At 41.2% G+C, this 26268-nt stretch overlaps 2 protein-coding genes across 5 annotated transcripts; one reads left to right on the forward strand and one right to left on the reverse strand.

The window, feature by feature from the left end:
• Positions 1 to 4603: 4603 nt before the first annotated feature.
• Positions 4604 to 19501, reverse strand: rpap1 (RNA polymerase II associated protein 1). Of its 3 annotated transcripts, none has more exons than XM_044166684.1 (27): positions 19477 to 19501; positions 18390 to 18589; positions 18027 to 18175; positions 17680 to 17772; positions 17246 to 17432; positions 16895 to 17059; positions 16530 to 16727; positions 14897 to 15012; positions 14633 to 14731; positions 14177 to 14278; positions 13921 to 14088; positions 13594 to 13773; positions 13313 to 13447; positions 13043 to 13213; positions 12610 to 12767; positions 12291 to 12461; positions 11992 to 12187; positions 11563 to 11672; positions 11260 to 11455; positions 10783 to 10929; positions 10341 to 10483; positions 9565 to 9997; positions 8906 to 9024; positions 8571 to 8802; positions 8219 to 8395; positions 7288 to 7344; positions 4604 to 5915 (listed from the first exon to the last, which is right to left on the reverse strand). In XM_044166684.1, exons 1-27 carry the CDS (start codon positions 19485 to 19487, stop codon positions 5766 to 5768), a joined length of 4263 nt encoding a protein of 1420 aa, XP_044022619.1. In that variant the 5' UTR covers positions 19488 to 19501; the 3' UTR covers positions 4604 to 5765. The 3 variants fall into 3 exon arrangements, with proteins under 3 accessions (XP_044022619.1, XP_044022620.1, XP_044022621.1); XM_044166685.1 differs by lacking the exon at positions 19477 to 19501 and adding an exon at positions 19320 to 19415; XM_044166686.1 differs by lacking the exon at positions 19477 to 19501 and adding an exon at positions 19182 to 19319.
• On the forward strand, positions 19493 to 25376 carry si:dkey-13p1.4 (transmembrane protein 151B). Of its 2 annotated transcripts, none has more exons than XM_044166689.1 (2): positions 19493 to 20009; positions 22977 to 25376. In XM_044166689.1, exons 1-2 carry the CDS (start codon positions 19887 to 19889, stop codon positions 24609 to 24611), a joined length of 1758 nt encoding a protein of 585 aa, XP_044022624.1. In that variant the 5' UTR covers positions 19493 to 19886; the 3' UTR covers positions 24612 to 25376. The 2 variants fall into 2 exon arrangements, with proteins under 2 accessions (XP_044022624.1, XP_044022622.1); XM_044166687.1 differs by having other exon boundaries at positions 19494 to 20009; positions 22974 to 25376.
• Positions 25377 to 26268: the final 892 nt, after the last annotated feature.

A 26268-nucleotide genomic window follows, 5' to 3' on the forward strand; every position in this document is an offset into this window, starting at 1 on the left:
TGATGATACTGAGCTCAAGGGGGCCATAATTTATACACATACGTACATAGATGTATTATTATTCTACTTATGCAGCTAAGTCATTTAGTAAGCAACACAGTGGTCATAAATGATAGGCACACTGTCTCAGTCTCTTCCGGGGCTCAAATGCATGTTTTTTATTATCACAATAGGAATGTTAGCCACTTTCTTGGACATTGTTCCTTATTATTCCTACAGGAATGAGCATCTGACATTCTTTGCATTGCAATCACTTCAAACCATTTCTAATCACACTTGATGAGAAAAGACAAGATTTTAGATCTGGGTGGCAGTTTTCTTTGACTCAGCATGTTCATAGACAAGCTCCTCTGGGAGCTGCCCTGGTGTATGAATTTTTTATCATTTGACTTCTCAAATGAAAGGAATTCATTAAAGAACAGCAGCAGACTGGGGCAATAAATGACCATCTTTCTATTCTATTATTTTGTACTTGTTGCTCTGAAAATATAATTATTGTATCATGTTTGTATTCATTTGATATTTATACGTAGTGTTGGCAGATATCTACCAACATGGTATCAAAAGTCTGTTTATACAATACGTGTTCAAGGAGTTTAGATGTGCATGATTAATAGACCAATCCATATCCTGACAGCAGGTGAAGCACACTATACGGTGTATAGTTCATACAGTGATGTAGGTTGAAATCACTATGACAGTATTAATAAGAATATTTACTGATATCAATACTGTATATATCACAACATGGTAATGTACAGTGGTGGAAGAATTATTAAGATGTTTTAAAAGTAAATTGTAAAAGTGGCAATACCACAGTGTAGACATGCTTTGTTACAAAGTACAAAAGCTATCAAAATATACTTAAAGTACCAAAAGTAAAAGTACTCATTATGCAGACTGGACCATTTCAGAAAAATGTACATTATATTAATGAATTATAATAATTTATCACTTTTTAATGTTGCAGCTTGTAAAGGTGGGGCTAATTTGAATTACTTTATACACTGCTAGCTTGTGAATTTCCTCCCTTATCTTATCTTTTTATTTGTTGATTATATTTTGTATTATTAGTCTGAATCTGTAAAGTTTCTAGTAACTAAAATTATCAAATAAATGTAGTGGAGTAAAAAGTACAATATTTGCATGTACCCAAGTAGAAGTATTTTAAAATTGTACTTAAGTATGATGCTTGAGTAAATGTACTTACCACACTTAAATGTTACTTTCCACCACTAGCAATGTATGCAAAATCACATGCAACGCAATGAACTGTGTTTCACTGTTCGGCATCACAGGAGACCAAAGTCCTCATACAGTATGAGCTAAACAAAAACACAATAACATCAATGACAGGATGTAATCATGTCATCACAATATGATCCTACTGAAAGTCAGTAAACAAACCTCACACTGATGATGAAATATGTGACTGCTATGTTTATAAAATGAGTTAACTTCAGAGTCCAGACCAGCTAGACAGGGCTCTCCTATCTTGCCTGCAACACCCATGCAACTAGACAGTGAATGCACCGTGCTCTGGATGATTCGGCCTCTGTACTCTTCCTGCCTGCATTGTATTGCTCACATCAGGGCAGTTCTCAGATATGCAAGGTCTCAACTTTTCCACCCCATTACGTTTTGACAGCACACCTACATCAAAACCTTGATCTTCATGAAGCACACTCTTTGGAAATAACTTAACCTTTTACACGCATTGATCATCCTCTGAATTTCCTCAACAGTGAGCTCTTTGTGTGGTGCACCACCTGGATTCTATCTGCAGAGCTGACCATGTTGGTGTTGACTGGATTATCCAAGATTAGAAGAAAAACACTGGTAAACTGCTTTAAATTAGATTTTACGATCAATTTATTGGCTCTAATTGTCATACCTGAGAAGCATTTTAAAGCAGGACTTTCATAAGAGGAATAATCACCCACGATATTGAAACTTTCCCAGTTTATGCTTCCATCAAAGCAGAAATAAAAACTAAGCACCCACTTACTCGCAATTATTCATCCTCTTTATTTAAAGGTTTAATCTCAGAGGTATTTCTTTAATTGCCTCTTGATTCTTTTTAACTTCCTGTGTTAAAGCAGCTGAGTAAAGCAGGGTGAATCAGAGGAGATTAGTTTTCAGCTGTAGGATGTTAGAGAGTTGAAATACTATTCTCCAGTGTTCAATATTCTATCCTAAAAAGCTTTATTGGCTGGCAGGAGAGTGAGACGTCAATGAGACTCCTCAGATTGGAGAAAACCAGGCCCTGTAGGGTTTTGCCATGCTGGCTACGGGAGGAATACTTCAAGACACTTCTAAAACTTCAAGACAAAAAGGGGTGAAATTGTTGATGAGGAGGACAGACGAGGACGGAGAGAAGCAGTAGGAGATGAAGAGTTAAGACGAAGTGTTATTATGTCAGTAATACCTTTGTATGCTATCTTATTACACATAATTCAGTTTCGAGACTCAAGAGGAGGCAGGTGAACTGTAATGGTTCAACATTTTGGGAAATATGCAATTTCGCTTTCTTGCCGAGAGTTAGATGAGAAGATCGATACCACTCTCGTGTTATAAATAAATGTAAATATAAGGCTTCAGTCAGCAGATGGTTAGCTTAGTTTAGCATAAAGACTGAAACCAGTAGCCTGGCTCTGTCCAAAGGCATCACAGCTTGTCATTCTGATACTTTGATTTTTGTACGCATTAAACTAATGACATACGTGTTAATTAGTGAGCTGTGGAAGTGTTGGTAAGGAGATTTTGTTATCTTCAGACAGAGCCAGGCTAGCTGTTTCCCCGTTTCCAGTCTTTGTGCAAAGTTAAGCTAACTGGCTCCATATTTACCGAACTGAAGTTTTAAAGGTGTTAAATCAGGATTTTTCAGTTAAAAGAACTAACTTTTGATTTTGCAATCCAACACACCAATCACTTAATACGCTACTGAGTCTATTGCAAATAATGTGCTCCAAGGCATCTTTCAACAATAATCCATGTTCAAGGTTCAAGCACACACTCATAAATCATCCAATGCAAACAATACAGAAGGGATATAAGATCCTGATGGGCTGGACTGTTGTGACAGCTGTAGGAACAAAAAAAATAGAAGCCATGTATAAGTTCACTTACATAATGTTTTTTCTACAGTGGAAAAGCTCAGAAGAGGCTTGAAAGCTCCAGGACAAACAAGGATTATTGCTGAGAAATATTATGTAATCATCTTGGAAAAATGTATGTTTATCATTAAATATTTAATATACAAAATACTTTTTGGTCTTGTATTTTGTGAAAGCAGGTAGGACGTTTTTCAAGTCTAAATGTACTTTTGAATCGCATTTGCAGTCAATTTTGCAATTAAGTTAAGTTTGTGCTGTTTGCAGATTCCTCATTTTTGTAGCAGAACAATTCTGCACATTTCCCCATGAATGAGACCAAATACAGACCAGATGTGGAGCGAACCATGTGACCAGTATTACTGCCCACAGGAGGTGCCATTGTCTTTCACCGGCTAATTACATGCAAAGGAATTTCACTGGGAAACAAGAATCTAGAGCAGCCGATAAATCAGTAGACTTTTTGTCTGATGCCAGTCCACACTCTGACATGTTGGAAAATGGTGAAACTAAAAAAAAGAAAGAAACAAATTAGTTTGATCAGAAGCAGAAATACACCTTGACAACCATATCATTATAGAATAGACAGAGGCCAGAAGCTGAATGTTTCATAAGGAGTTCATGTTTGTGCTTGTGATGTTGAGCTGGGGCCTTTAAAGTATCAGATCACTATTATTTTATATGTAGTGCAAGAAGGAATTTGATACCTCCCTAAAACATGCAGGAGTTTGGTGTTCAACTAAAAAACATCCTGCTCATTTTGACAAAGATAGACTCCACCTGTTTCAGGGATCAAAACAGCCACATAACTCTCTCCATGCATTCAGGTCATCTCACCATGAGCTTCAAAGGACATCAGGTAAATGACTGTATGAACACAATCTGAAGACGCATCAAATAGTCTGTTATGAGGCTGATCTCACTCCAAAAGCATCTCTCAATTTGAAACAGGGAAGGTGGAGAGTGGGTTTTACAGCTGCAGTAAAATCATGAGATGCGTTGCTATCAAACATTTAGTAGTAGCCACAAAAATGCAAACAAAGGATCCAGTTGTGGTTACACCTCTTTGAAGGAATTGCTCACATTCTTTCTTTATGATGGTGTTGACTATGTTAGATAGTTATTGAAGAGCGCTTCCATCAGCCCACCAGCAACACGCTATGGTTCTGCAATCTGTACAAACCCTGGAGGGTTTTTACTTCTGAAAACACCATGTTTTCAAGTGCATATGGTCCCTCTGAGGCTATACCGCCAGCCACCGTGAGCATGAAAAGGATAGGAGGTTAAGAGAACGTTGAGATGGATGGATATACTTTAAATCAAAAGTTTGTGTGTGTTTGTGTGGTGTGTGCTGGAATTTTTATGCTTATAAATGATTAAAATCACCAAAACCTGATTTAGGTTTTCTGGTAATATCTTTCAGAATATTTATAATGTGCAAAAGTAGTTTGTAAGTTATATCTAAAAAAAAAAAAAGCCAAATCCAAGTGGAATATTAAGTATGAAGTTTAACTTAAGTTGTTGTGCAGTGGGACTCAATCCATTCCCATAACAACAAACAAGGGACGTACAAGCACATGCACAGGCATAGAAAACACACTGGCCCTTTATGGGCATTTTTCAAATCTGATTTAACATTGGCAACAGTTAGGGTGTTAAATAGGGTCTTTGTCTGTGAAGGACTTTCAGAGTGAGTGTTATTGATCAGTGACACTGAGAGGGAACAATGCATCTGCTTATCTCGATAGTCCCCAAGAGACCCACTCTTGATGGGCCCATTTTAAATTTGTTAAAACCCACTGGAAACTGTTTGCTGCACTGTTTTAATTAAATTGTGTGTGCTTACATTTGTGGTATGGCCGTCAATAAAAACAGGCCCTACAAAATCATCTCCAGTTAAATAGAATGCTTATGGGCTATACTTGCAGTGCTGAGACATAGTGATCAAAGAATAAAAACATTAAGGTTACACATACTTGAAATCAAGTTTTATTCACAAAATTAAAAAAAAAAAAAGACCTTTTCAGGCACTTGTAAAGTATGGCATTTGTCTTTACTCTTGAGATGCCAAGAATGGTTCTGGTCTGTTTTCCAAACTCATCAGACACACAGTAACTCTGGCGTTGTGCTGGTGTCTCAAGGAAAAACACTGAATTCCTCCCATTTGCTTAGAGGAAAGGTTTGCTGCACTGCATCTGCACTTCATTTTTAGCATTTGTATTTAACCTTTGGGTTGACTTGACTGGTTGTGTTTCAGTTCACACAAGTTAAAGTAACCTTAGAAAACCAAAACATTTAACAGACTTTCAGATCATTTCCACTGATGGTCTGTGAAATATAGTCTAAATATTATTTGCAAATGCTACTTCATCGAATAGTCGGCCAGATCTACCTCAGATTGGGTTCCCTTTAAGAAAAGAGGCCACGGAAAATCATTTTGCGACCTCGGTGGCTCTTGTTCCAAGTCAGATCTTGATGAGACACCTTTAGTAGTTGAAATTAATGTCTGACTTTGTCTCCCACCGCCTTCTCAGCATCTTCTACTCATGCTCTAGTCTCTACTTCAATTTGCTCAGTCCCATCCTGTCCCTTCCTCTGTATCTGCTGTTTTTGGCGCACTATTTTTTTTTATGTTTCCACTCCCCGCTGCCTTCAGTCTCCTTTGTCATCGCCACTGTCCTGCAGTCTCAGGATGCTCTCCAAACGTTTTGCCCTAATGGGAGGCAACTGATCATACATATCGAAGCCAAACTCTGAGTGCTGTTGTGGCAGACGGAAGAGCAGCAAGTGGTTCCTCAACACCTGGAAATGAGACAAACAGAGTGAGAAGGAGGTCAGAAGAAGCAGCAGAGGTGGTGGTGTAAACCAGTGATTCCCAACCAGGGAACTACTTGTACCCCAGGGGATACTTTTGTAGTTGCCAGGGGGTCTGTGATTGTGGTGTAGCTGAACTGATTTGAAAAAATTGAAAGAATTATTTGATTTAAAAAACATATACATTTTGATTAAGCTGTAACATCAGCGCACCAAACTAGTTAGCAAGCGAGCCAAGAGGTCTAAACAGCTAAAAGTAAAACGAAAAAGGATCGAAATAGATAGCTACAAGTAATGGATAAACAATTTAGATAGATAAAAGTATTGGGTAAATGGTTAAAATAGATAGGGTAAAGTGATGGAATAAACAGTTGAATTAGTTAGCTAGCTTAAGGGTAATGGATAAATGGTTGAAATATTTAGCTAAAAGATAGACTGACATAGCTAAAAAAAAAAAAAAAAAGGAAAAAATAAGACCAGCTTCTGCCACTAAAAGAGTTAGTAGTAGGAATTCAAACTTTATCAAACCAACCTAAATATTGACAGTTCAATATTGTATGAAACATGTATGAAAAAAATATTATAACAATATCCACTTTATATAAATTATTAGTGTTAAATAACATCCAGTTTAAAATACATTCAAATGAACATATTAGGAACATGGCATGATGTCTGTCGTTTGATCTGCCAGGGCTGTGCCAGGGTACATCAGACAAAAAGGTTGGGAATCACTGGTGTGAATAAAGCCTTCAGGTAAAGAACCACCTATATATATATATATATATATATATATATATATATATATATATATATATATATATATATATATATATATGTCACTGCAGGACTTAAAGTTGCAGTGTTAAAGATGGGATGCTGACCATTAAATGGTCTGAGTGTTGCAAATTTAGTCAATGATACTAGGGGAGCAAGGTTATCACTGAAATTACAGAAAAGCTGGAACTATAACAACAACTAGGTGTTAAAAGACATTATGGAGAAACAGAAATACTAAAACAACACATACAAAGAAAAAGTAATTACACAAAAAAAGAATAAAGATGTGAGGATCACCACATACATAACTAACCCTAAGACATAAAAGATTTAAAACAAAAAACTCCAAGCTACAATAACCATAGATGGTAAGAAAAACCATCCAGCAGGATAACAGTGACTTGGATGGTGGCCAACGAGATGAGAAACAGCCAGAAACAGACTGGTTTGTCAGAGGAATGTGGAGAGATTGTGGGGAAAACATCATCAGAACGTTACGTGAGAGGCGAGGTGAAGAGGTGGTACAATCAATAAACAGCTTGCAGTGTATAAAGATCAGAGAGAGAGGGAGTGTAAGTACCTCATCAGTCAGGTAGTAGATTTTCCTCAGCATACTGTGTCGAGCTGCTTCAACCTCCTGGAAAAGGACGAGGGGATTAAAGATCAAAGGCCCCAGTGATGTATTATACTGACACACTTTACCTTTCAGTGTTAACTAAAAAACTCTCCACCTGCATGTATGAATGTTTTCAGCTCCACTGCTCTAAAATAATGTCTTTGTGAATGAGTAAATAACTTTAAGTCACTAAATGTGTTTCTTATTCTTGGCTAACTTGGCCATAAACCACATATCGTAGAAAAGGTTTCAGTCATAGTCATCTGGACAATGTTTTGTCCAGATGACTGAAACCTTTTCTACGATGGAACACTCCTGGACGAATGAGGGACTACACTGTCCCATAAACCACATAGTTAAAGAACAGTCACATACCATGACTTAAATCAATATTTATGAACAGGAAGGAGCTAAGTTGAATGTGTGAGACCAACTCAGAGGCTGCTCCTTTCACAGCCAATCAATAACATGAGGACCGGTTTTGGAGAATCATAAAAAAAAAAAAATTTAAATCAAGATTCTCCAAGATTTTGAATCCAGTGAGCTCATATTTGGCACAGAAAACATGCATAAATCCCCATAAACCCACTAAGTACTTCTCACAAATCCAGTCTCTAATTCAGTGCAGCTGCAGCACCTTCCGGATTTGCTAAATCATTACATATGTGGCAGTTTCACTGTGGCTGATTAAAAAAAGCCACAAAGCACAATTTTAACATGAATACATAATCAGAAAAATTTGAGAAAGCAGGACAATAGACTTCATCAAGAGAGGCTTGGAATTGTTTTTGAAGCCTTTGGGAAAGCATAAATTATAAATAAAGGAAAAGACTCCCAGCTTTCCATCACTTTCCTTCGTGCAGGGATTACATGTGTGTGCTATGCGATGCTGTACCTGTGCTGCAGCGTCCTGAGAGAAGATGAAGGAGTTGACGTGAGACAAGGCAACCACATATAAGATAGGACACCAGCGGGGCTTCAGGGCCCCCGTTACCAAAGAGCGGAAGTAGAGACGGAGGAGAGGGAGAGAGTCTTCAGGGGGGGACGTGAACCGCTCGATAGGAATGGAGAGCTTCAAATGAAGAGACAGAGAGATAATAACTGAATCCAAATCATGTGTTATATGATCATAGAATATTTATGTTATAAAAGAGACAGACAACAATTGTAGATTCACTTCAAAAGGCTTCTTTACACATGAAAAGGCAACTAATGAAAATAAAAAGCAGTAACATCCTCATCGTTACCTGTTCCAGGGTGACTCCCAGCGACCTCAGCATCCCCACATGTTCTCCAAACACAGCCAGCTTCATGGTGGTGCTATACCTCCTCTGCAGGGGTAAGAGGACCCAGCAGCCAAACAGCCGGTCTCCAAAGGACACCGCTTCGTACTGGGTCACAAGAGCAGAGTACAAGTCCTGGAAGGAGGCTAGACCTGGAGGGGGGACGTTCAGATCCAAAGAGTCCAGCCTGGATTGCCTGTAAATGTAAGAGATTCAGTTTAAGTGGAGCTTAGCCACCTCTCTCTGTGATCAATTTCGATTTAGCACTATAAGACCAAAGATATTTAACATTATCAGACCTGGTCAGCAGTCTGCACAGACCCCAGGTCAGTTTCTGAACAGGTCTCTCCAGGAACAAGTCGCTGGAACACAAGAACACACAGGACAGGCGGGCGAGCTTGGCAGCAGGAAGGATCACCTACAACATGACAAAAAGTTCTGGACGTTAGTTCCAATAACAAATTTAATGTCAAGTTGCCTGACAGACACACTAGAAGAGAAGCTTGACAAGCAGACGATCAAAATGAATGACTAGTATTTATTTAACATAGAAATATCGATTAGGACAACAATTCACTATTTATTTTCATTATTGATTAGTCTGCTGATTATTATTTATTGTTTTTAAAACAATAAAATGTCAGAACATTTTTCAATTCAATTCAATTTTGTTTATATAGCGCCAATTCATAACAGAAGTTATGTCATTGCACTTTTCCTATAGAGCAGGTCTAGACCGTACTCTTAAAAGTTAAAATATGTACTATGTTGGCTAATATGCAATATAATTTCGTTTTTTTGTTAGTCTTACATCGCTCTCACAAATCCGTATCAATTTAGCTTACATTACAAAACACGCAAAAAAGAGATGTTTTGTTGTTTTTGGTGTGGACTTGTCAGAGTTAGGGTTAGTTTTTTTGTGCTATACAAATAAAATTGACCTGACTTGTTTATGTACCTTTAGTGCTTCCTCCCTCCAGACCTCCAGCAGCAGCAGCCACTGCAGACAGTGGGTCACTGCCTGCAGAGCCCCCTGTGGGAGCTCCTCCACTGCTAACCCTCCACCATCACACACCCCTGTTCGCTCATACAGGCTGACGAGTGGGAGGAAAGGCCAATCGGATGGGACGGTGGGGCCAGTGAGCTCTGGGAGGAGATGGGAGTTGATCCATTGGTTACGGCCAAGCAGAGCGTCTCGAGACATCAGTACGGATGGCTCAAGGTGGGCCAGGTGAGTGAGGTAGCAGCCTCGTATGGATGGCAGCTGGACGCAGGCTTCTCTCAGGAGAGCTCCGACGGTCTGGAGAGAGGGAGAGGTGAGGTGTTGCGTTTCCTCTTGGAGTTTCAGCTCTCCCAGCTCTATAGCCTCAGGTCCTCCGCTGTGGCCCTCTCTGGAAAGCAAACAAATAAAAATAAACTGAGTAATATTACAATAAAGAGGAAGCAAAGATTGTGGAACATCACTTTTGGTGGAAATGGGTCACCAGATAAATTGATCCAATTTCAAAGAAATGTAATTCTGAATAAAATAGAATTTGTGAAATTAGATTAAAATCATCTGCCTCGTTTTTCAAGCACTAATCTAAACTATTATTTAGAAAGAATGTATTATATGCAGTATACCAAACAAATAAGTAAAAAAAAAAAACATTTCAGGCTCTTTAGGTTGATTGTGTTGGCACTTAACTGGCAATTAATCCTAAATTAAACTTACTAAAGTAAATGTAAACTTACGATATAAAGTCCTTGCTGAAGATGATGGTGGACAGCAGTTCATGTGCCAGGTATTCACTGCCTGGTAATAACCATGGCAGCAGAACCAGTGCCACCTGGTGGTACAGTGATGCTTGCTTGGCTACTTGTGGCTCAATGGGAACCTGAGAGGAAATGAAAAGAAATGAAATTGGTTTGATGAAAGAAATGCAGCTGAATTTACACACAAACTGTCCATGGATCAGAATGGAAGGAAATCACACTGACACACACCTACTGATACTCTCTTTTCATACAAGACTGTGAAAGATCTGGTTTTTAAAATACAATAAACTACAGAATAGGGTGTGTTATTAGGCATTACTTCCAGCTGATAATGTTGCTGAATGAAACAAAGCCTAAACTGCACGTTTCATGTCAACAGAATACTGTTTATGGGGATTTGATTGAAGTCAGAGCCTACCAGTCTGCGTGCCAGCTGGAGCAGCAGGTAGAGGAGGTGGTGTTCATGACGGAGAAGCCAGGCTCTGGTGTGAGACAGGGTGGGCGTAGCCTGACTGCAACTTCGCAGGTAACCAACCACAGGTTCTGAAAGGAGGAGACCAGTGAACTAGAGAGTGGGAGAGAAAGTCAAACACAGAAAAGGGAAAAATTTAGATAAAATATATAGGATTTTGTGTGTCACTAAAAGATGGCAACAAAATATATGTTGCTCAGTGACAGGACAACATGTGCACTAGACTGCCAAGAGGCTGCAAACAAAGACTACAGTGGATGATTTTACTGATTAGTTCCTCATCTTTGGCTGAAGATGTGCTTAGATATAATCTAATGAAAAAACCTGCGGACTCCGCATTCCTCTGCACGTTGTCGTCTGTCCCGGTCCTCGCATGATAATAAATACTCCCTAAAGTTGTTTAAACTCTTCAGTAAGACCTACCTTGGAGCTGAGACCTTTGTGGATGCCTGTGACCGTTTCCAGGAGGAGCCCCAGGCCTGTGAGAAGAGGGATGGGGGAGCTGGGAACAACCGGCCCCGGACGGTCCCTCCATCCTGGGCAGGCCAAACCAGGGAGGCTGGGATTGGTCTCTGGGCCCACATGACTAGACTGGACATTACAAATGACTGAGGAAGACCTGGTGTAAAAAAAATGTAATAGAAAAAGTTCAGTTCAAAAGTGCAATTGATGAAGGACAAGAACAAATGTTATTACAACATTGGTCTCACAGTAAATCAGACTTACTTTAGGTTCTTTATCAGGCCTTGAACAACATGGTGGGACAGCAAGGGGAGGAGAACCTCAGACGTCAGCAGCTCCAGTTCTTGAAGAGTCTCTACAGGCTTGAAACAGTTCTGAGGAAGAGAGTCACATTAAAGTAGTTTTATTCAGCAATTTGTTTGAATTTTACAGTTACTCTCCTATGTTACATTTTATTGACGTGTAGCCAGAGCTAATAAATCTCAATTCTTGGGAAGTTTGATCACTTTTCAACCATATTGATGTGGTCAGATATTTTACACCTGAGATTCCACTGCCCTGTCATCTTTCAGGCATTTATTTAAATGCCTGAGATAACTGATAATGGATTTGCAAGTTCCAAAAAATTTGGCTTGGCTATGAGACAGTTACCTCCACACATACAGGTAAGAAGTACACGGCAGGACACAGTACCTGTCTGGAGAGCTGATGGTAGTAAGCTTCTAGGTAGGCCAGGTAAGCTGGTATCACAGCCAGGCTGCTCTCTTTCTGGACTGGATTATCAAGGCTCTTCACAAAGCCCTTCAAATGTCCCAACAGTGATGTCTGCAACCCTGTGACATGACCCCAAGATACTGGAGGAGGAGGAGGGCACTCTTCTCCCCGAGAGCTAAGAGGGTAACACGTAGATAAAAAAGGATTCAAAGGTGTGTTAATGTGATGCTTCATGTAGCAGCATGGTTTCATAAAACCACTTTAATCCTCATCTGTACCTGACCATGCCAGCCTGTAGCTCCTGATGGCAGCCAGCAGTGTGTGTGACCTGTGTGAGCAGAGAAAGCAGAGCCAGGACCAGCTGGAGCTGCAGAGGCAACAGAGGATCTGAGGGGTCCAGGACTCTGTGAACTGACTGTAAGGTCTTCGCTAAACCTGGATACAGGTCTCTGCGGAAATATAATGACAGTATAACAATAAAAGACGAGAACTGTGAGAGAAGAGCAGAGAGGATTAGACGGTTCTTATATGCGTTTTTTGTATGTATGTTTGGGAATCTTTCTGTCCCTGGTGGTCAGCTTGAATGTGTTAACTTGCATGTATAATTTGCAGGCCTGCCCATAGCCGGCTGCTACAGCCCACAGCCTGTAGGCCTCAGTGGTGATCCTGAGGGCCTCGGATGGTTCCAGCAGCAGCTCACTGGGCTCAGCACTCAGCAGACAAGACAGACGCTCCCTCACTCCAAGAGAGTTTAACTGGGGAGAGGAGAGAGAAAGAGATACACTAATAATGCTTATAGATGTGGGAATAATGGAATAATTCAGATTAAAAATTGGTATGATAATGAAGTAAACCCACAGGTTGGATTTCAGATCCATGAAGTTTAAAATAACTTGAACATGATCAATAAAGAAAGGTGTCTGCACACTTCACACACCACTGGATACTTTCATATACGCTAGTCAGTATCAGTATAGACACAGTTCATCCCTGACAGATTCCATGAGGAGGAGTGCCTAGCGATATTTACCAGTCTTGCACAGGCATGTCTGCCAGCAGTAGCCAATACTCTTAACAGCTTCATGGCGCTGGCCAGTGGGAGTCCGTACACAGACTGGGGAAGGGGCAAAGATGGCACTGTCCAGGAAGTGGGAAGGAACTCTAACAACACCATCTCCATCAAGCGAGGACAGTCAAGCACCTGAGAGAGTGAAATACATTTTTACTGAATTTGGCCAGAAGAAAAACATAGACAATAATAATTAAGTGTACTGCAAGCATGACATGAGATTGTTGCTACCTGGGTGGCAGATGAGGAGGAGTGCCTAGCGATACGAGTCAGGATCTCCAGGACGTCCTGGACCACTCGAGGAGAAGGTCGGACCACCTCAAGGATGTAACGTAGCCTGGGGAGCAGTTTCATCTTTAACAGACCCTGAAACACAAACAGAGAGCCAACAATAATCATTCAACCTTCATCTCCAGAACTTCTTAATTAATGCAGATTTTAAAAAAAATTAGAAATCTGACAAACCCAAGGAAAACAAGTGGAAAATGGAAAAATTAATTCTGCTTGTTTACCTTGACAACATCCTGCCTGGCCACATCATGATCACTCTTCCTCTCTTCCTTCTCCTTAGCTGTCTCCTTCATACTTTCGGGCAGCCCTTCATCGTCCTCATCTTCCTCCTCCTGAGCAGACGGCAGCAGAGGGAAGGAGGCCAGGCCGCGGAACCAGGAGAAGGTGCAGTCCAAACACTCCTGAGAGGGTAAACACTATACACTGCACTATACTATGCAGAATCACTTCATAATCAAAGACTTTGGAGATAAAATGACACAATCACTTTGTAAATGAAAAAGACTGAAGGTTTTAATGACACCCTGTAATGATTCAAGTTGTCTTACTTCATCCTCTGCACACACAAGGAGTGCTTTAAGTGCATGCACAGCTGCAGACATCACTCCCTCCACACCGTCGTCCAACGCAAAGCGGAGCAGGAAGAGCAGGCCGGCGTCGAGCAGAGTGGACACCACGCTGCCTTTCAGAACTGGCAGGTACTCCCCAGCACGAGCCTACAGGTTGAGAAATGCAGCCACATGAGTGTCTACAGACATGTGCCTCTGCAGGTATGCGTAACGCTGTATTTGTCTGTTTGCGTACCTTTGAGAGGATGTTGGCCAGAGTGCTGAGGGCCAGACTCCTCTGCTGGATGACCTGACTCCGGGACAGCAGGAAGAGTTCCTGCAGGGAGTAACCTGCCCTCTGTAGACAAATCCTCAATGTCAAGAATAAAATCATAACAAAACACCAGACCAAAAACCAGGAGCCTTGTTTAAAGAGCAAACTTTGAGATGACCCTGGTTTGACATAACGACATTTAAAACTACAGGTAAAATGTGAAGTTGTCTTGCTAATATCAGAATCTAACTTTGTAGTTAGTTGGTACTGCCATTATGTTAAACTTGCTTTGTTAGTTATTGAAAACAAAAGAAAATCATGGAGAATATACCTGAAGGTGTTATATACATTTTATCAAAGACTTAGACCAAATTAAAGACACAACGGAGAAAAATTGATAATAGTAATAATTTAGATTCGGACTTATTGCCTACCGACCTCAGGCTCCTCTCCATGGTGGTGCAGGCCTAAGTGGGTGGGCAGATCCTCAGTGGGTGGAATCAAGGTCCCTGCAAAGTCAAACCGAGCCTGCATGGCCTATCAGGACACAGAACAACAGAATGTGTTGGCTCACACATCTTTTCACCTGTCACTAAGGCTTGAATGCAGAAAAACACACTAAAATGCAATATTTGAGTTGAAATGAATGAAAATGACATTCTTCTTTTTGCTCTACTGGTATCGTAAAAAATATCTCTGTACCGTCTTGGTTCCTTTCCTTCTGGGTGCAGGCAAGTCTCTCATCCACTCGAGCTTCTCTGGCTCCAGCTTATTCATGTGGACCCATTCCTTCTGAGGCTTCACCGGCAGGTCCTCCTCTGAATTCACACACATAGGAGGGCAAAAGTATGACTAGTAACAAGGTATGATTGCTTGTATTAATTGGTACATCTGTTGTAGCCAGCACAAATAAAAGTGACAACATGTGCCACCACTGTAAACACAAACTACTGCTACACTGACAAAATAATCCACAATTGTAGCAATTGTGCTTCCTCCTGAGCCCTTGAATGAAGCCACAGGAACACATTATCAGCAGGGGTGCAGATTTTCCAGTTTAAAAAAAAAGGAAAAATCACTTGAACAAAAACACATTATTTGAATATAGAATATTACACAAACTCACCGCTACACATATCAGCAAAAAAGCACAGTGTGGGGTCCTAACATTATTGCAAATCACATCTTGATAGCAGATATGACGTTATGTCAGTAAAACAATATGATGATATGAAAACGGCAAAGTTAGGAAATGAACTTTAGCCATCAAGATAATTACACTTACAGCACAGAGTTGACCATCATGACAATACTAAACTTTTTAAGTGCTGCTGTTGGTTGAAAAATTTAACTTGAGTATTTATTTCATGCTGGAGAGACAGATCAATAAAGACAAAAAACTATAGGACACTATACAAAACCACCTGGAAAGCTTTTTTCAATAGTTAAAATAAAAAAAGATAACACAGGTAACAGTAACCAGGAGAGGTGGGTTGTAATGTGACAGAAAAAAAAATCATGCAATATTGCATCTTGCAATATAATATACCCCAGTCACCTGGAGGCAGGGTGCTGCAGGACCCTCAGCACCTCTACTTCCCATTGCTATGGTTCAAGATGCTCTGTAAGAAGCTGAGGCAATGTCTGGCTATTTATTCTCAAGTGTTGTTTTCTCTAAAAGGGAAGGTAGAGGAGACACTAAATCATCTTTGGCCAGAATAACAGAATGACAGAAACAGCTCTGTTCATTGCATTTTTGGGGAAAATAGAATAGTATAAATGATGTGCAGGATCTGTCTTCATATGATCTATTATCAACACTTTCACCAGGACTCTGCGTATTCTTTGAATGATCTGCAGTAACTTAATTGCAGAGAGTGGCTGCTTCTGGCTCGGCCTGGCCTTTTTGTTAATCACACAAAGTGAAGTCAATGATCAGCTTGATGTCTGGATTTTAGCCATGCAGCTGAAGCATCCCACATTAGTTATACAATTAGAAAATTGACACTTAGGAGAGTGAGGAGAGTGAGAGCAGAGAGGAAAATGCTCAGGTGAGGGAGATAAAGGCAGGGATAGAGTCGGAGAAAGCCGGCAGTGGACAAACTCTGTCTCATTTACATTTGATCTGCTGTGGTACATTTAGAGCTTCTCCCCCAACATGTACAACTGATTGAATAATTTCACAGTCTTAGCAACAAGGTTACAATTTAACTTAAATACTTAACTTTAATAACTTAAATAATGTTGATTTATTCATATCAGCAGCAACAGCAGAGACCAGGAACAACTGACAAGACAGAAGTGATGAAAAGGGTTTATTTTGAACCCATCATACCTGTCACAGCAGGTGGCACTTCCTCCTCCTCTCCTTCCATCTCTACTTCTTGGGGTTTCTGAAACAGCACAGCAGCACTGGAGGAGTCTGACTCACTGCTCACATTTTTGCTTTTGCCCCGGGGGTGTTTGGATGGGGAGGTAGAGGATGCGACGCTCTGGGCTTTGCGAGATCTAACAAACTCCACCAGTCTAGGATCTGGGAAGCAGAAATAATCGTATTATACGCAGTGGTACCAACAAAAGGGGAAAAAAAGGTTTTGACGTACTTTACTAGCTAGGATACAAACTCAATACAGATCATGTCTTCATCTCTACATATATTATATACTAATTAACTATCATTTGGACAACATCATTGCCTACCAAGCTGAGATAATAGTTTCTTCTGCTCCTGTAGTATCTCAGACTTAGACATCCCCTGGAGCTTAGCCTGGTTCTCCCTGTGGATCCTTATGGTCTCTCCTGAGCTACCTGGGCCCTCAAGCCCCTGACCAGACACCAGCCTGGGACCTGAGACTGCAGTTGGCTCTGGTGATTGGAGAGGAGCGAGCAGACAAAGAGAAAGGGAGACAAAAATAATATGAGGTTCTGTGGTAAAAGAGAGAGGATACTTTTTTCAACAATTAAGGACCAACTCAATTATTCTTTAAGAATTCCAACATATCCGCTGACATGTGTGTTACATTTACAATAATATAGCTCAAGCCTACTTACGATCATGTGCAGCGTCACACTGATCTGTTTCCATACTGGTCTCAGGAGGAAGGTTCTGCTCCGTGTGTCCAGGTGTCTGAGCAGCTTCAGGTGAGCAGTGTAACGGTGCCTTTCCCTCTTTAAGTCTCTGAGCTGCAATCTGACATGCAAAGATACTCTTCTTTCCACCAGCTGAAGACAGTGGCCCCTGGTCGTAAGGACGAATAAATTTATGGAATTAAGATAAATGCAAACTAAGTTTAATTTACCCATCTCCAAATTATTGCAACAATACAATGAGTGAGTATGGACAAACTTGCTAATATATGATTCTGTACATATAGAGAAGCTCTTTCCTTCATTGTAAATGGCCAGAGTTTGTTGTGATTTCTTATACACTTTTAAGGTTCTATAATCACACAATTTATGAAGATTGGGAATTTATGTCTTTTTACCTGACTGCTGGTTTCTGAGCGGTGCAATACTTTGGGGAATGCCATGCCTGTAAATGCTGGTAGAGATACTGGTGTAGAGCTGGTATCTCTCTCCTTAAAAAAAAGAATAATGTTACAGATCCACTGGTGTAATAAGAGGAAAAAATCAACTACAACTGTGTATTATGTCAAGCAAAACATGATACCAGCAAACATGGATAACTGAGAAAATCTGCTGAACAAAATTTAAGTGACACACTGGATGCATGTATACTTGGAAAGGTCCAACTGGGAGAATATGCTACTTTATTTAGTACACAGTCACTGATTCACACTACACATTTCTAGGTTTTACAACAGGCACTTACAACAATCCTGGAGAGAACAGCACTGATGTGAGTGTCATGTCTGTCCAGCCTCTCCTCAGCATCCTCAGCCTCGAAAGTGACACGGCTGGCTTTAAAGCGAGACTTCTTAGGAGGCGCTGGCGTCAGAGACGGGAGCTGGTCTGGCAGATCTAGAGGAAACACAGAATTTTGACATATTAAATCATCTTACTTATATATGGTCCATTGTTAGCTGTTACATATACCTTAAAAATATGACACCCTTAAGTGTGTAACTTATGTCTGTTGAATATCATCTGACCCTCATGTTGATCCTGGGGGAAAAACCCCAAATTATTAAACATTTGTGATACTAAAAAGGAGAAAAAAACAGAAATCTTTTACCTTCTATGGTGACAACATCCCTCTTTCTCCCCTCATTCTCCCCGTTATGATCCCCTCCTTCTCCTCCAGCCTCTCCTCTCCTCTTGTCAGGTCGGCGGACCACATTGGCAGCAGACGGGGCACCAGAGGTCAGAAACTGCTCCTGCTCTCTCAGGAGGTCTGCCTCAGAGTCACTTGGCTTGGGACGCCGCAACATTCCTCTGAAGGACACAAGAGATGATTTTAAATACATTGACACTGTTGTGTCTAATTCTCTTTCCCTATTCAATTGTGTGTCTCCATATTTCTACCTGAACCCAACCTGTTATTTCTCCAAATGATGGAGAAACAGACTTTGACACAAGACTACTGGAGTGGAAAGGTTATGATGATTCAAGGGGCCCAAAGCTGGTGGGTGCCCACAAATATAACTGCGTTATGCCCCTGATTACAGATAAAGGATGACATTTTAACTGAATTGAAACTCATTGAAGCTGTCATCTGGTTCATCATAACGTGCTTAGCTGATAGCTAGATATGGCAGATAGAAGACCATCGTAAATTAAGAAAGTACTGTGAATTCAACATGTCTCATCTGCTTTCGAAGTGAGGCTGAACTTGGTTAGCGTGGCTAATCTTAAGGCTAACTAACGTTATCTCGGAGTATAAGAAAGGACAAAAAGCGACAACCTTAAACTAATTAACCTAATAAATTATCCATATCTAACGTTAGCTAACTACATATTGCTTTTTTTGTTTTCACGTGTAACGTTAGCTGTTAACTAACGTAACTTAACTACATCCGACACGCACCCGGGATGAATGTAACGTTAGCTTAACGTTAGCTTGAAATCCCAAACCTCACTCAGTTGAAACTAAAATACCAAACAGTAGCACAACAATGTGGCTGCGTTTGTTGCTTTGAAATGTTTTACAATCGTGTTAGCTAACCTTCAGTTAAGTGCTGGATCCGTGACACAACACACTCAGTTGACCACACGGAAGATGTTTTAAGTGACACCAAGCTCCGCCTTCAAAATAAAAGCTTTGCCAGCATAAAAAGAAAGGAACGCGATTTGTCGTGGGACGCCAAGGGTTTACCTCATACCTAAGCTGCATCTCGCGTTATCTTTCCTCCCTCCTCCTCCGGGACACTGGACAGCGCGCCAGGCATCTGGATAAACATAGTGCAGTGATGTTTTTTGTATGACACATGGTTTTATTAGTTCATTAAAACTGCCGACCCCTGGCTGCTGACAACAAGCTTCTCTGACTGCATCATGGTCAACCTCTGCTGCCTTTGCTGCGGTGAAATCCCTCAACCCCGCCCCCCTCCGTCCGGCCAGTCGGGACCACCGCGGGATCCCCGCTCCGTGCAGCAGCAGCAGCCTGCTGGCTCCGGCCCAGACGGTGTGTTGCTGAAGGGGGGACAGAAAGGGGAAGCAAACGGAGGGAGTAAAGCCAGTGAATAAAAAAGAGTGAGTATATAATCTCTCTCTGACATGCGAAAAGTGCAGCATGCTCTCTTCCGATCTGGACTCTGCGGAGGACACGGCGGCCAGCGCTCCCAATGATGCTGAGGGAGAGGAGCAGGAGGAGTTGGAGGAGGATTCACCGGCTGAGAGTGATGTCCAGGAGGAGGTAGGTGTGGACATACCAGCCATTCATTATCTTATTTTTAACTTAAACAAAAAAAAAACTTAAAAACATGAAGAAACATCAGCTAGGAACAGTTCTGATCAAGGAATTATTTTTAGAAAAGTAGAAGAAATAACAGCAATTCTCACTTGTCGTGCAATAAAAATAAGCTAAGATGTAAGTTTCCTAAGCTTATTTGCTAGTGGCTCACTGGAAAATAAATCCTATATTGACATATCCTCTCTGTGCCATCACAGTGCAACCTCTTCCACCTGCAGCCTAACAGCCTCTCTGCTTGCTGAAATGTCAGAATAGTCCATTTCACATAGTGGCAGTTGAATCCAGTGATGTGGAAAGATACTCACTGACAAATTCATGCATGTTTTTTTTTTTCTCAAACAATAAAGCCAGACCATGATTTCAAGCACTGGTCAGTCCTTTAAGCGTACGTCTTTGTGTCTGCGTTTGCTCCACCATGCCCTCTGCCTTTACTGTCATGGAGTAATTACTGTGATTCCATCTGGGGGACTGGCTGTGTGCAACCAGCCATGGGCAGATAGTAAAAGAGCACGTTGTCTTACCTCAGATCCATCGTCCATGTAACTGCTAAGTCCTAATTTATACTGTGGAGTAAATTAAAGGACAATTTGTGTACAAGCAACTTGTGTCTTTTTCACAAACGCCCTATTTATCTTCAGCCAACAGATTTAGTTTAGCTGCTTAAAAACTATTTCTAAGGATATATTGTCATCCCATCTGAGTCACAGTTTATATTTGTTTGATTGGTGTAACCTTGGCTTGATTTGAATTTAATCCTTGTTTGCTCCATAAATAACTGAGGTGGAACCAGCAAAGTGACATCCCCACCCCTGTGTCCGTGCAGTAATGGATGGGCTGGTTGTCAACAGAAATCCTTTCACTCCACCAGAGGCAGTCTACAAGAGCCCAGGATTTCATGGGCACTGTTGTCACCACAAGAACCAGACAAAAATATTAGAACTTATAAAGTCATTCAGAAATCTTGATAGATGTGATGACAAGATGGGATCAAATTCATTTTTAAATGCTCCCAGACTACCCTCCTTCCAGATGCATGCATTAAATGTTGCAGTCCTGGTTTAATCTCTTGAAGCGTAAAGGGCTGCGCTCTGGCTTCTTTTACTGTTAGTGTTACTGATGAAATAGCTTTAGGCCAGTGTCTCTGCTGAATGGGACAATTCGACTGGTGGTCAGTATTGCAAATGTGAGCGCTTTCTGTTTGTCTGCCCTGAGCTAACTACCCAATACTCAGCAGATAAGTGTGTGTGTGTGTGTGTGTGTGTGTGTGTGTGTGTGTGTGTGTGTGTGTGTGTGTGTGTTTAAGCAGTGCTGGGAGAAGTATTCAGATTTTTTTCTGAGGTAAAAGTAACAATATCATAATTTAAAAATAGTGCATTACAAGTTAAAGTGCTACATTAAAATTGTTACTTAAGTAAAATCAATGAAGTATTATCATCAGCATGTTACAGTATCACACGTAAAAGTACTACTTATGCAGCAGAATGGCCCCTGTCAGTGTTTTATTATTATATATGATGTATTATTTCATTATTATTACTGATGTGTTAACATGTGAGCAGCATTTTAATGTTGCATCTGGTTCAGGTGGAGCGAATTTGAACTATTTTACACACTGTTGGATAGTTTAATGTATAACAATGTGTAATTTTTTATCAGCTATTAATACGGTTTGTAATAAATTATTTTTATTATATTATTCATTTTTAAAGTAACTTGTAACACAGCTGTTAGATAAATGTAGTGGAGTGAAAAGTACAATATAGAGGAGTAGAAGTATAAAGCAAAGTACGTAGTTATATTCGACCACTCGGTTTAACTGCATGAATGCATGCATGAGCTTAAGTGTGTCAGGTTGGGCTGCAACTAACAATGATTTCCGTTATCGATTTATCGTTTGATTATTTTTTGACTACTTATTAATCTATACAATGTCAGAAAGTAGTGGAAGTTCCCAGAGCCCCAGGTGAAATCTTCAAATTGCTTGTTTTTTTAACAAACAGTCCAAAACTCAGAGGTATTTAATTTAAAAACCACATGTAACAGTGAAAAACAGTAAATCCTTACATTTCAGAAACTGGACCTGAAAATATTTGGCATTTTTTATTGAAAAATTGCTTAAACGTTTAATCGGTTTTTCATTTTTCTGTAATTATTCTGTAACTTTCTGCTATTTTGCTGTAGCTAGAGCACCATTTCTTCTCTATTTAAAGCTAAGCTTCATTGCACGCCCATAAAGTTTGTAACACTTGTAACTAAAGACCTGACTAATGATTTGGCCGGCTGATGTTATCGGTCGATATTAGTTTATCACCTGTATCGGTGTATTCATCGGCCAGTAAGGAACAAGACATTGCAGTACAAAAATATGTTTGATGTAATTTAGAAACAGTGTCTCCATTAACATATTACGTCCACCAGAGAACACTCAGAATTCATTATTAACCAAATTTAATGGACCCTTATTAAATTGTTGTTTAATGTGTGTTTACTACTATTGGCTAATACTGTATATTGTTAAAAGATTTTCAACTCTCAAGTATCAGTACAAATGTTACTCTGTGATATTAATATGACGACTTGCAAGTACATTTGGCCTCATGCAATATAAATTAAATGAAACACCTCAGTTAATATTTTGTCCGTCAGCAGCTTTGGCTCACAGCCTGCCAGGGACACTACGTGGTTTAATTGAATCCTGCTGAGTTTTTTTTTTTGTTTGATTTACTCTGTGCTTAGGTATGGAAAAGCTTGGCAATTTATAGTGCAGCTACGTTCATTTGCATTTCTGCTGCAAGTCATAATGTCCCTGCCATGTTTCAGGGGCTTCATTGCTCTAAGTGCCTTTTCCTCATTACTCTCTCTCTCTCTCTCTCTCCTTCCTTTTCTTAATTATCTCTCTCTCTGCAGCAGCGCCCAGTGAAGCAGTCCCTGGGTGCTTGTGTCTGCCGGGAGTCCCATTGGCGCTGCCTGCTGCTCTCTCTGCTCATGTACAGCTGCCTGGGCGCGGTGGCCTGGTGCCAGCTGACCCGGGTCACCAAGATCAGCTTCAACTCGGCTCTCACCTCCTCCTTCCCGGCCTCCTTCACCTCCTCCCTGCGGGGGGCCTCCGGGATGAGCGTCGGAGGACACTCAATGATCTACCACGACAGCCCCTGCTCTGACGGCTACATCTACATCCCTCTGGCCTTCCTGCTCATGCTCTACGTCCTGTACATGGTGGAGTGCTGGCACTGCAGAGCCAGGAGCGAGCTGCAGTGCAAAGCAGACGTGGACAGCGTGTATGAGCGCGTGCTGCGGATGCGACAGGCCCAACCTTGCATATGGTGGAAGGCCATCAGCTACCATTTTGTCCGACGGACACGGCAAGTCACTCGATACCGCAACGGGGATGCCTACACCACCACGCAGGTGTACCATGAGAGAGTGAACACCCATGTGGCTGAGGGGGAGTTTGACTACAGCCACTGTGGGATGAAAGATGTATCACGTGACCTCAGTGGCTTGGAGGGGCATCCAGCAACTCGCCTGCGCTTCACCAAATGTTTCAGCTTCACCGAGGCCGGTCCAGAAAATGATTACCTCAACCAGAGAGCCAGGTTCTTCTCTGAGATCGAGGGTTTGGACGATTACATGGAGGCCAGGGAGGGGATGCAGCTGAAGAATGTGGACTTCAGAGAAAACCTGATAGCCTATGTAGACCCAGATAGGATGCCATGGTACACTTCTCAGGTTGCCTTCTGGCTGGCAGCTCTGCTGATGTTGTCCTGGCCTCTGAGAGTGCTGATAGAGTACCGCACTGCTTATGTGCACTACCGCATAGAGAAACTATTTGGGTTAGAGTACAGCCACAGCAGCCCCTCTCCTCTAGACGAAGACCGGCCTCTGGGGAATCACACTGGTTGTGTTATTCCAAGAGTAGACACACTGGACAGCACTGAAATGGAGTGGCACATACGCTGTAACCACCAGGTGATTCCTAGCTACTCCGAGGCCATGCTGATAAACATGAGCACAGCAGACTCTCACTCATTACAAGACACTGAATGCACCTCGTCCTCAAACTGCTTCCTCCTGGACAGCAGCCAGACTGCTCAGAGCTACGGCGCTCTCCAAAGCCAGGACGGCAGCGAGCAGCACAGCGAGCCCAACAGACGAGGGGATGATGGAGGAGGAGGCAGGACGAGGACCATCACCAGCTCCAGCTGTTCCTCCATCTTCTCCTGCCGCGGAGCGCTGTTCCACTCCCACCTCTCCTCGGACACGTCCCGCTTCTCTCTCTGCCGCATGTACGGCTCCCAGCGCACTGTGGCTCTGTGGAGGAGCCGCAGCAGCAACCTGACGGACCCCTGCTGCGTGGACGAGCAGTGCTGCCGGTCCGACTCCAGCCAGCTGGCGCTCAGTCAGAGTCCACCAACTTATAGAGACGCCCGGTTCTTCCCAGTTCTCATTATGCATCGGTCTGAGGGATTTGGCGGGGAGGACGGGAGGGAAGTGAGGCGTTATTATATACGGAGAGGGTCCTCCTGTGTGGAGACAGCTCTGTGAAGGACATAAAGAGACCTGCTGATAAGTCAAGATGGATTCAAATCAGTAATAATGGATGGTGTTGTAGGGTTGGGCACTATTTGCTCCATAGACAGAGTGACGTTAATGCTCTTTCAGGAAATTCCACTGTAAATATGAAGTCAAAGAAACTTAAATACTTTCTATTTTTTAACACAGACAGCAAAAGGTCAGAGTCCTCGTATTGAATTGCACATGTCCATATTATTACAGTTAAATTGTCTGTATGAAAACCGTCACCTCTGCAGTGTCACACTCTCCCTGAGGCAGCAACAGTCTGTCAGCTACTGTGTACAATGACAAGAATAACTGATTAAATGGTGCATACATGCCGCTGATACATGGAAACTGCACGACCTCAGCATCCTACTGTTTTCATCAAAATTCATATTTTTCAAAAATCACAGGAAACAAAGCTTCACCACTTCTTACTTTGACATTGTATGTGTTATTATGTGTGTGTGGGGAGACTTACTAAAAGTGTGCCACTTAGAGGCAGATGAAAGAATAATATAAGAACGTTGCATGTTATTACCAAAGGTATTGTTTTTTAGTTGATTCATAGACAGCAAGGTGAAACCAAAGACATGAGTGTTCTGTTTAGTTTTTTCCCCAAATGATTTTATTTAACACTACAAAGCATCTGTTGATGAGGGATATGCTGAGTGGAGAACATGAACTGGATGTCAGAATGTAAGCAATAAAAGTAGTTCTGAATTATTGCAGTATTTAATATCAATCAGGAGACTTGTGAGGTTTATGAGTCTGTTTACTTGTACACTGCCAGATTGACAGGAATATTTATAAAGTGGAAATGCATAAAAATAGTATGGAGTCATCTAACAGGATGGGGTTGTGGGGTTTTATTCTCTCAAATTAGTTGATTAAAACTTGCAATGAATCATATCACTGTGGCAAATTTGTACCGCCCCTCTGTGTGTTAATACAGAAGACGAGAAAGACAGGAGAGGAGAGAGAGCAGAGTTAAGTTTCTCCTGTGGTCATGTTGATCTGAGGTGACGATGTCAGACACTCTCAGACTCACAGCTCTCTGGTACCTCTGCCGTCCTCAAGTACAACTACAAGGGAAGAACCACTGTGGATAGATTCAGGAATGACTACATTGCAGTTGCAAAACAGAGGGTGGTTGGTACAAAAACAAAAGTTTAAATTCAGCATGTTATTTGAACTGGAGAGCCACTTCTGGGCAACAAACAGGTATATAGCTGAAGAATAACAGCAATATAGTGTTTTTTTATATTTTTTGTACAGTTCTTTCAAATTCATCTTATTCTGTGATCATATAAGTAAGGCAGTTTGTCATGATACTCTGGGGCCGGATAGTTTTTATTGGTAAAGATTTTAAAATACATATGAACTTAACTGACACTTGTAGACAAACCCAAAAGTGGATATAAAATTAAACTGTTGTTTTATACATCAGACCATGAACCTTCATTTTAAACGTTATGGCTAATTTTCAGGCCATGACCACAGGAATGATAGATAAATAAAGGTGGCATCAGCGGTGGAAGAAGTATTTCGATCTTGTACTTCAGTAAAAGCAATACTACAAAAATACTCCCATTACAAGTAAAAGTCTTGCCCCCCAAACGAAGGAAAAGTACAGAAGATATTA

This window comes from Siniperca chuatsi, linkage group LG15 (genome assembly GCF_020085105.1).
Source record: "Siniperca chuatsi isolate FFG_IHB_CAS linkage group LG15, ASM2008510v1, whole genome shotgun sequence".
In the NCBI taxonomy this organism is placed as follows: domain Eukaryota; kingdom Metazoa; phylum Chordata; class Actinopteri; order Centrarchiformes; family Sinipercidae; genus Siniperca; species Siniperca chuatsi.

Excerpts from the sequence above, each read along its gene's own strand:
- rpap1 (XM_044166684.1), bottom strand. Across the intron at positions 15,013-16,529 it reads AGTGCCACCTGCTGTGACAG|AGGAGGACCTGCCGGTGAAG; the intron begins GTATGATGGGTT and ends GTGTGAATTCAG. Across the intron at positions 9,998-10,340 it reads TTCAGCAAGGACTTTATATC|AGAGGGCCACAGCGGAGGAC; the intron begins GTAAGTTTACAT and ends TTTGCTTTCCAG.
- si:dkey-13p1.4 (XM_044166687.1), top strand. The coding sequence starts at position 19,887 with ATGCTCTCTTCCGATCTGGACTCTGCGGAGGACACGGCGGCCAGCGCT. Across the intron at positions 20,010-22,973 it reads AGAGTGATGTCCAGGAGGAG|CAGCGCCCAGTGAAGCAGTC; the intron begins GTAGGTGTGGAC and ends CTCTCTCTGCAG.